General features: G+C 48.1%; 1 protein-coding gene and 1 pseudogene across 1 annotated transcript; one reads left to right on the top strand and one right to left on the bottom strand.

The window, feature by feature from the left end:
• Positions 1-2226: 2226 nt before the first annotated feature.
• LOC116909840 (testis-expressed protein 19.1) lies at positions 2227-4034 on the top strand. The gene is made up of 2 exons (XM_032913565.1): positions 2227-2300; positions 2431-4034. The coding sequence occupies exon 2, from the start codon at positions 2520-2522 to the stop codon at positions 3588-3590; it is 1071 nt and encodes a 356-aa protein (XP_032769456.1). The 5' UTR covers positions 2227-2300; positions 2431-2519; the 3' UTR covers positions 3591-4034.
• A 4552-nt stretch (positions 4035-8586) lies between these two features.
• LOC116910752 lies at positions 8587-8690 on the bottom strand (annotated as a pseudogene).
• Positions 8691-10511: the final 1821 nt, after the last annotated feature.

Below are 10511 nucleotides of genomic sequence, written 5' to 3'. Positions count from 1 at the left end.
TATTTCCCGACTGCTCAGGGAAGTGGCCAATTTGGGATCTGGAGGGAGAGTCCCGGAAGGGAGATTGTACGACATTTTTAAAGGATGGGAACACAAAGCGAGGGGAAAAGCTAGGGCGTCCTATGGTGTTATCCAATTGCATTTTGGCGTTATGGGTGAAAGAAGGAATACCTGTGGGAGGCTGGGTCATAACCAGGTCCTTAATGCATTCTCCTAGAAGTTAGTTCCAGAGCTCAGAGTGCTAAGCAGGCGAAGGGACTGTCCCGCTGCAGGTAGTTAATTAGAATATAACAGGCCATCGGTTGTACATGTTTACAACTTAGGCACCGTGGTTTAGATAACAGCAATTTCTATATCCTTTACCAGTTAACAGACAATTAAGAAAACACTCGGGGAAGTGGGATAGGCCTTCGTTCCTAGGCCTGGGAACTCGAACTTGTTTCATCCTGACAGCAAGATGGAGAAGCTGTCCCTGAGACATCTGGACTCAGACAACTGTTTACAACAGAAGCTGCTCAGCTATAGGGACACTAGAGCCTGGGACCTTGAATTTAGTTTCTCGCTATGGTTAAACGGAGCCTGAAAATGAACTGGTAGGACTTAGAATGAGTTTCTTTTACTTGCTTCCAACACTGTTCATTTTCCTGTAAATAAATGAATATTCTGGGGGGAGGGAGTAATTTCACTCCCTAATTTAATTGACAGCTATTGGACTCTGGCTGCTTTGAGCATAGGGGCTGTCAGTCAAAAAAGATAGCCAAGGCCACCTTATGACAGAATAAATACCTTTAAAAAAAAATCGATGTGAGGTGTCATGGCTGGTAGCCTCGCTCCCGAGGGCGCAGCTTTAGCAAGCACTGTTTTCAATGATTTGCAGAGGACTTTTTGTGATTACAAGCCTTAGTGAACTCTACATTACCCTGTAATGGTTTCTACCCAGGCCAGAGGAGAAATACTTTACTTCCTCTGAGAGAAGGATGCTGAGGGCCGCCCAGAGGATCTGTAGAAAGAAGCTGCTTCACATGCCCTTGTGGTGACAGAGGCACATCGCCACACCCGTATCCAAAACCGCGGGCTGTCCACCTCCTATATCTTATGCATATTTTTCTCCGAGTCCCAAACTCCTCTAATCTTCTTGGCTTTTTTTTTTTTTTTTAAGATTTGTTTATTTTATTTATATGGGTATTCTGTTGCTCTCTGGAGACACACGAGAAGAGGGCATCAGATTCCATTACAGATGGTTGTGAGCTACCACGTAGTTGCTGGGAATTGAACTCAGGACCTCTGGAAGAGCAGTCAGTGCTCTTAACCGCTGAGCCATCTCTCCAATCCCTACAAAGAATTCTTTAAAGAGTCTGTTTAAGAACAAAAAGACCCAGAGAGCGGGGAACTGTGCTGAAAACGCAGTGGAGGGTGGACTGAGCAGTTTCCCAAGTTTGGAAGAACTTTTACTGGAGAGACAGGGAAGAAGGGATCGTCCTTTCCAAACAAGATGTGCCGCCAGCCCAGATTCGGACACGGGCCTTCGAGTCCCTCGAAGGAACCGGGATCTGGGACATCGGGCACCACAAGAAGAGCACACAGGAAGCAGAGGACGCTGGGGTGCGGGCAGGGCAGCGGCGCATGCGTGCTGTAGGGAGTGCGTGGCCGCGCGTGGGCCTCGGGGGGCTAGAGTGACTCAGCGCCTCTGCTTCCTGCATTTTTGGGGCCTCATGGGAGATATGTAAATGAGCTGGAGCATCATGGGTGTTGGCCCTTTATAAGTCCGCGTTGCTCAGTGCTGGGCTCAGTGCTCAGCGAGGAGATCTCTCTTGTCGAGTCCGTTAAGGGGGATTCCTGGGAGCTCAGTCGGAGAGGTAAGGATGGGAAGGGGCTGAGGCGGGTGGCTGGGACTGGTTGGACATGGTGGGCCTGGGCCAGGTTGGGAGCGCGGTGGGCAGAGAGGAGGTCCTGGGTTAGGCTTCCCGGCCTCCCTTGGGTGGTAGCTGGGCCCAAGTGTGAGGTTGGGGCCTTGAACCCTGAGGAAATTTCTGGAGTTGTGGGAACTTCTGGAGTTGTGGGTGTGGCAAAAGCACCCCAGCCCCCGGCCTCTACAGAGTGAGCAGTGAACCCGGGGTGGGGGGATGGGGGGGTGGGGGGGGTCAGAGTCCCAACATCCCGCTCCTTAGTGGAACCAGCAGCGAGCCCAGCAGGAGAAGCCAAACCTCATTTCCTTTGCCTTTCTAGCTCCCCAGACATTGGAGCAAGTGTGAAGCTGAAGAACCTTCTGGAAGCTCGGGCCTGTCTACTTCTCCAGAGAGGTATCCATTGAATTCGCACCCAGTTCTCGTACCACTGCTCCGTGTCCTGGAGCCCCAAACTCCCTAGACCTCCTACTGTACCCTGTTTTCTCCTGAGTCTCTCATTCTCAGCTTTTCCGCCTATTTCTAGAGTCTACGGTCCTGTTGACCTGACCTCCTGAGACCATCGAGCAAGTCTTCCTCTGCCTGTCCACTTGGCTGCAGACAGACTTCTTGGCCATGTGTCCCCCAGTCAGTGTTCGCCATGGGGCCAGGGGCATGTCCTGCCTCTATGGAGCCTGGCTGTACCAGCTTGTCCATGGAGAACAAATGAAAATGTGCTTTGCTTGCTTCAAGGCAGCTTTCTTGTTGAATAAATTCTACCTGGAGATGGGATACTGGGAACAGGAAGAACTTTCAGAGGAAGAGGAGGAAGAGGAAGTGTGGGATGCTGAGCCCATGGAACACTTGTCAGAGTCAGAGTCCTTGGAGTCAGATTCTAAGCAGGATGCAGGGTCTGAGCAGGATGCAGGGTCTGAGCAGAATCCAAGGTCTGAGCAGGATGCATGGCAGGGTGTGGGGTCCCTTTATGTGCCTCAGAGTGTCTCTGAATATGGAGGGCCTGGGGCCCTGGTACCAACCCCTTCATGGACACAGTGGGTAGTATTCTCCATTTCTGTGCCCACTGAGCTTTTGCCTCAGGAAGCCGTACCCCTGGATCTGGGCCCTGAGGATGCTGAGTGGACCCAGGCCCTTCCCTGGAGATTAGATGTCCTTTTCCCCTGCTCGCACCGGCTCATCCCTCCTCTGTCTTGGTGGGATATTTTAGATGTGATGCCATCTCTTGGGCAACCTGTATTGTTGGAGTTGAGATCCCTCTGGCCTTTGGACCAGTCAGTAGCACAAACCTGGTTGCAAGACCAGAAGTTTGTCCTCTTGTTGGATAGCATACACTTTATGTGCCACCTGCTGTCAATGCATGTCTGCTGGGCTGTAAGGACCCAGGTCCAGCACTGGCAGGTGTTGCTGAACCCTGGGGAGATGTGGGTGGCCCATTTGAAGAGAGTATTATTTAGACCGCGTGGCCTGTACCCCTGGAGCCTGAGCATCCTGAAGAGTTCAGATTTGGGAATGGAGTTAGTCCCTGCTGCTTTCTACCTGCGGAAGAAAGGCTTCTGGGTAGGCTCCTTCTTGCCCTGGAACAGTAGCATACCAGAGACCTGGAGCTGGGATCCAGGGGAGAGGCTGTTTATCACAGATGCTACTATTTGTGCTACTAACTACCACTTTGCTCGATCCTTCTTCCCTTGATTTCCCCCCTCTCCTGATCCTTACATAACTGAGACACCAAAGCTCAGGCATCCCCCAGGGCCCCAGGGACTGAAGAGCAAGAGTTGCCTGTTTTGAGCATCAGGGGAATAGTTGATCCAGGGTTTTGAGGGGAGCATCTTGAACAGCCTGGGAGTTTATGGACCTGGGAGGGAAATCTAGCATGTTCACATTAGCGCTCAGTGTTTGGGAGGTGAGGCCTTGCTGAATTTTTAGGTGGAGGGTTGTGTAGTGGGGGTTGTAGGAGTCCCAGTCTCAGATCTTGAATATGTATGGACTCTGAGTCACTAGTTGACCTGGCATGTTATATTGTTATATGCTTACTGTCTTAGGGGTCAAGATACCTAATTTTAGTGTTAACTGTTTAGAGTGTTCATGGTCTTTGACCTTACTCGTGCTCTTTTTGAATAAAGTTGATGTTTTAAATTTTATTGTTTTATATGTATGGTTTTGCCTCTACGATACTGTCTTCATACCTGATACATGCACCAGCCAGTCGTGGGCACCAGACTTCGTAAAGCCAAAGTTACTGACAGTTTTGAACCACCATGTGGGAGCTGGAAATAGAGGGAGCGTGAGTCCTGTAGAAGAGTAACCAGTGCTTTTAACTGCTGAGCCATCTTTGTAGCCTCAGTTTTCAGGGTTTATTGGAAGCCCTGTGCAGTTTTCCTAAGTGGGTCTTGGAGTAACCTCCTCCCCAACTTCTGGCCAGAGGCTTGTGGGCCTGTAATCCCAGAGCTGGGGACATGGCACAGGGGGGTTTGCTCTTTCCGAGTCACCTGGGGAGTTTGGAGTATCTCCTGTGACAGTCTTCATAACCATCAAGTGTGTGCACAGGGTTTAAAATAAGGAGAGCCCTGTGTTGAAGTTGTATGTCATCTAGTTGACACAGGTATGTGCCCTAGATGTTGGAAGGGACCTGTGGACCAATCCAGATGTCAGGTCTACTAGTATGAGACAGAGTCACGCCTCAGCACCTGCACAGGTGGAAGGAAACGGAACAGGGTAAAATACCCCTGTGCCTCACCAGTGGACACTGAGTGGCCCATCTAGAAACATCTGCAGTTCTGTGGGTGTCCCCTGGATGGGATCACCTGGAGATTTAAGTTGTTCAGTTGATAAAGACATGGGTCCCAATCCTTGCTGGTCAGTTAACCACATGATAGGATCTGATTATAGGTTTTCTTTGTTTTGTTTTTGAAATAAGGTCTTACTATATAGTCCATGCTAACCTCCTGTACCAGGCTATGGAATACAGGAATTACAGGTATTTGTCATACCCTCACCTTAGGCATTGATTTCTTTTTTTAAAGATTTATTTATTTACTATGTATACAGTGTTTTGTCTACATTATGCATGCACACCTGAAGAGGCCACCAGATGTCCTTATAGATGGTTATGAGCCCCATGTGGTCGCTGGGAATCAAACTCAGGACCTCTGGAAGGGCAGCCAGTGCTCTTAACCTCTGAGCTGTATCTCCAGACGCAAGCATTGCTCTCTTACCTGATTTCGAGTGTCATTTTTTTTCATGTCTTCAGAAGTGTCTTAATCCTTAAGTCACTTAGGGGATCTGATGCTCATTCCTAGAGAGATGGCACCACACTGTTGTGTAAAGAACACAGTAAGGAGGCAGCCTTGGCATTCTGTCTCCTTCGGCGGCCTGGAGCCTGTGGTTCAATGGATAAGCTAACTTTCCTCCCCGACAAAGTGGGCTTGTCCCTTCTGTAGTCCCTGCTCTTTCCTTCCTAGTTAAGCAGTCGATCTCAGCAAACCTTTTGTTGTTGTTTTGTCTTATAATTCAACTTTACTTTTATTACTGTTTGTGTTTGAGAGTGTGGGTGCACGAGTGCCATTGAGCACAGGTGGAAGTCAGAACTCAACAATCAGGAGTCAACTCTCTTCTGGGCACTTGGGTCATGAGCAAGGGACTTTACCTATCAAGCTATCTCACTGGTTCTTAAACCCTTTTTGTACAGGCTTTTTTTTATTTGGAGGGGAGGTTGAGATAGGGTTTCTCTGGTAACAACCTTGGCTGTCCTGGAACTCACTCTGTAGATCACTCTGGCCTTAAACTCACAGAAATCTGCCTGCCTCTGCCTCTCCAGTGCTGGGATTAAAGGTGTAAAACACCAGGGCCTGGCTTGTGCAGACTTGTTAAAATAAAAAGTGTGTGTGGTGGTGGAGTTGGTTGTTTTGTTTACCTGATGTATCTGTCTTTGACTATATATGCACAAACCCCAGAACAAGGTACCAGGTATCCTCTAGCACTCCCTGCCTGTCCCAGAGGCAGGGTCTCTCATACCTGATCTTTTTCTCAATTAGGCTGAAAGCCAACACCCAGGCATCTGCCTGTATCCACCTATCTCCCTCAGAGCTGGGGTTGCTGGCATGAATTGCAACACATGCTTTTTTGCATGGGTGCTAGGATCAAAACCGGTGCTTATGATTGCACAGTAAGCTGAGCCATCTCTCCAGCAGCCTTCAGGCTTTTTAAAAAAATTAGTTACATTTACTTATTGTGGGGGTTTGCGGAGGTATGGGTGTGAGTATGACATTCCCACAGAATTATTTGATGTGGAAAATCCAATGGCACTTAACGTGTAGGGTTATTCTGTCCTTCTGCCATGTGGGAAGCAAATCTTAATCCACTGAACCATTTCACTGTCTCCTCCACACATCACGTTTAGATAACCTCACCATAGTGTGATATTCTGGGGGTAGGGGAGGGGGGTGTCAGAGGTCATCCAGGAGATCACCAATTCTGTTCAGTGGGCTTGTACTGGCTCCTCAGTCCTTCTCATCTAAAAATAAAGAAAAGAAAAACATCTGACCCAGAATAAACTCCAGAAGAGTTAGGCACAGGTACAGCGTTACTCACAATAGTAAAACTTAGAAGATAAATGCCCAACAAGCCATGAGCAGATAAACTGTGCAGAATCCACACGCAGAAATATTAGTGACAAAAAGGCAGCAGGGGTTCGTTCTTACAGCATGGTCAGCCCCCCCCCAAAGCATGTGGGTGAAAGAGGACCATCTAAGGCTCATACTATGGGTTATGTTTATACAAGACATTCAAAGTAGACCAGTCCTTAGGGTCAGCAGGTAGAGAGGCGCCTGGGGCTGGGAGGGATGGCTGAAGGGGTATAGGCATTTTCTACTGTGACAGAAATAGTCTAGAATCAGGGGTGGTGGGGGTTTGGCCGTGCATGCTGTGAACTCATTAAGTGCCATTGCACTTTTCATATCAAATACATTTTGTTGTGTACACGCCACCTCAACTTAATCAAATGTTGCAGTTCCAGGGCGCTGGCCAGATAAGGAATCACCACCCTTTCCCCAGAGCACCTGTGTGGGAAACCAAACCAGAAGCACACCTAAGAGCAGCCGTACATCTACTGCCTGTGGAAATGCTGGCCTCTGTGCCTCCGGAGTCCTATGATTCCTGCAACTGAAGCTCTGTCACTCAGGCCTGTGTTCTCTTGCCAGGCTCACAAGATCTCTTGTTCCCAAACATTAAAACATTACTTGTTGTTGACTTGAAATTCAAATTTAATTGAATTCTATATTTTATCAGACAATGCTGCCTGCCATGTGTCTGTAGGGGACTAGGCTACTGGAACTAAACAGGAAGCAGGAAGTATGGACAGATATTGGGGCACCAGAACAGCCCATCCTCAATGGCTGTTATCAGAGTTTCAGGAGTCAGAGCCAGGGCCCTGGCAGCCCTGGCAGCTTCAGCTGGACCGCCTGTCTTCCATAGGTCAGTTAACCAAGTAATGGTGAAAAGCACAAAAAGAGTTTGTAATTTTAATTTTTTCAAATGCTATTTAAAAAAAAAAAGATGTATTTATTTTTTGTATGTGAGTACACTGTGGCTGTCTTCGGACACACCAGAAGAGGTCACTGGATCCCATTACATGTGGTTGCTGGGAATTGAACTCAGGATCTCTGGAAAAGCAGTCAGTGCTCTTAACCATTGAGCCATCTCTCCAGCCCCCTCAAATGCTATTTTTTCTTTCTTTCTTTCTTTTTTTTTCCTTTGGAGCTGAGGACCGAACCCAGGGCCTTGCACTTTCTAGGCAAGTGCTCTACCACTGAGCTAAATCCCCAACCCAAATGCTATTTTTAATGATGGTTCTTAAACACTTTAACCTTCCTTTTAACCCACCACCCACCAGAGGTAGTGGAAAAGAAAGGAATGGGGGGGGGCTGCAGGGGAAGTGGACCTGTTTAGAAAGGTTCTTTGAAGCAACTCCTCCTGTCTGTGTTGTCTGGAAACTGGCAGCTCAGTTCACAGGCTAGCAGGCAGTGACAGTTCGATCCACTCGCAAATACCTCACGGATACACTGTCAGTCCAGGTCAGTAGTGTTGTGTTAGCAACAGCAGTGACATGACCTAGCAGAGACAGCCAGGCCTCAGCCTTGGCTTGAATCAGCAGAAGGGACCAACAGGAACACTAGCAGAAGTTCTCTGATGTGCCTCTCTCAGGGAAGTGCAGATCCACAGGTGTTGCACAGCTAGCTGTGCCAGCAAGCCACGCTCTGTCTCCGTCACTCCGTGGAGTTCTATTTATACGCTCCAAACATCGTGTCTTGCCTTTCAGCGCAGGTCTTGCCTCGACGTGTCTTGCCTCAGCACGTGCATCCGAGTCCTTGGAAGAGGCAACCAACTGCAGCACACCACCAGAAGTTATTTTGGTGAGTTTCTCTCTATGGCATCCTGACAAATGCAGCTCAACCATGCAAAGTAAGGCAGACCAATCCATGCATGTCGTTAGCAAAGAATCCTTCATCACGCGTCCTTTCACATGCTTGCTTTAGCAGAACATCCTCTCTCCTGTGTCTGCTTGTTCCTTCACAAGTCTGCCTTAGCCTTTCACACCTGTGTCCACTTTGACGAAACGTTCCTCCACGTGTTTTGCCCCAGCAAAACACCATCCAACTGACTTTCCAAAGAACCCTGAAATTTCCACTTCAAGAGTTATTCAGTGTGGGCCATGTTAGATGAAGAATGACTCAGATGTTAAACTGATAAGAACAGGTACTATATTTGATCTTAACCAAGAGGCCCAAAAGTAATTCAATATGACCACATTAGGAAAAGTAAAAACAAAACAACAGTGATCAAGTCCATCGACAGAGTTCTAACACAAGGGTTAGGTTTGAATAGAAGGCAGGACATCTGCATAGCTAACTAGTCCAACCCATTGTCACTCTCTCAGCTCAGACCCTCCAGCAAGGTGATCTGTTGAGTTTTCAGAACCGTGTGGAATCTCCTGTGGGGCACGTGTTCCCCTCTGGCTGGCAGCAGACCTGCCTTTCCTTCCCGGAAGAATGAGATTCCTGGGGAAATACTACTCCCTAGCTTCCATTGTTTCTATAGTATGATAGTCAAAGAGTCACGGGTGTCTCTATAATCCTAGTCTCCATCCCTGCCAGGGTGCTTACATTATGACTCCCATTCCAGAAACATCTACTGAGAGTCTGCTATGTGTCAGGAGGAAACTAAATCCCAGGAGGAGGCCAAAAGTGGGCGCTTTGGGTGATGGCTCCACCACTGGTGCTGGCCAGTTCGTGTCTGTTGACTAGATGTTCTTTCTCCTTGAGACATCTAGACTCCCCAGCTCTCTGTGTTCCATGCCATTGGGCAACATCAAGACAAATGCCTACACTGCTGCCCACAACCATGTCTGGCCCGTATCTTACCTCTACTGCTCTCAGAGTGTCCCAGGTCTGGATACCCTGCCCCATAGGATATATCTGTACCAGTTAGAGACCCTTCTTGAGATGGGGAAGGAGCATCTTGTGATGGGGGAGCCCCCATTTCTTGGATGGTGACTAAACTCTAATGGCCAGACCGTGGACAGTTGGTAGAAACGCATTCTAGATCCTGACTCTTCAAAATGAAGTAACCCCACGTCTTAGTCAGGGTTTCTATTCTTGCATAAAATATCATGACCAAGAAGCAAGTTGGGGAGGAAAGGGTTTATTCAGCTTACACTTCCACATTGCTGTTCATCACAGAAGGAAATCAAGACTAAAACTCAAGCAGGTCAGGAAACAGGAGCTGATGCAGAGGCCATGGAGGGATGTTACTTACTGGTTTGCTTCCCCTGGCTTGCTCAACTTGCTCTCTTATAGAACCCAGGACCACCAGCCCAGGGATGGCACCATTCAAAATGGGCTCTCCCACCCTTGATCACTAATTGAGAAAATGCCTTACACTGGGTCTCATGGAGGCATTTCCTCAAGGGAGGCTCCTTTCTCTGTGCTAACTCCAGATTGTGACAAGTTGACACACAGAACCAGCCAGTACACCCCAGAAGAGGAATTGGGGCTCTATATTCCAAACTACTCCCCTCCCAGGAGCACGAATGAGATGATTGGGAGGAATAGTGTCCTGGTTATCCTGTTGTTGATATTTTTGTCAACTTGATACAAGCTAGACATTGTTTGGAAAGAGGAACCTCAGTTGAGAAAAATCCCTTCCTCAGATTGCCTGTAGCTTGTCTATAGCACATTTTCTTGATTAATGGTTGATGTGGGAGAACCCAGGAACTGGGATGAGTTAACATCTCTGGGCAAACAGTCCTGAGTTGTATAAGAAAGCAGGCCAAGCAAGCCACATGAGCAGTGCTCCTCCATGGCCTCTGCTTCTGTCATGCCTCCTTGTTCCTGCTTTGTGTTTCTGCCCTGACTTTCTTTCCTACAGGACTATATCTGTAACCTGGAAAAACTCCATCCTCCCCAAGTTGTCTATGGTCGTGGTATTTATCACAGCAATAGAAACCCAAGACTGGCAAATCAGTCCCATTCTGCAATTTCTTTGCACTTGTTTTTAAGTCCAACTTCAGAAGGCTTTAGTCCCAGGAACTTGCAGGAAATTCAGCTGGGTGGTGAC

This window comes from Rattus rattus, chromosome 9 (genome assembly GCF_011064425.1).
Source record: "Rattus rattus isolate New Zealand chromosome 9, Rrattus_CSIRO_v1, whole genome shotgun sequence".
Classification (NCBI taxonomy): Eukaryota; Metazoa; Chordata; class Mammalia; order Rodentia; family Muridae; genus Rattus; species Rattus rattus.
The sequence above is the reverse complement of the archived record's forward strand: the minus strand, read 5'-3'. Positions and strand labels throughout refer to the sequence as shown.

Coding starts and splice junctions, on each gene's coding strand:
- LOC116909840 (XM_032913565.1), top strand. CDS start 2,520: ATGTGTCCCCCAGTCAGTGTTCGCCATGGGGCCAGGGGCATGTCCTGC.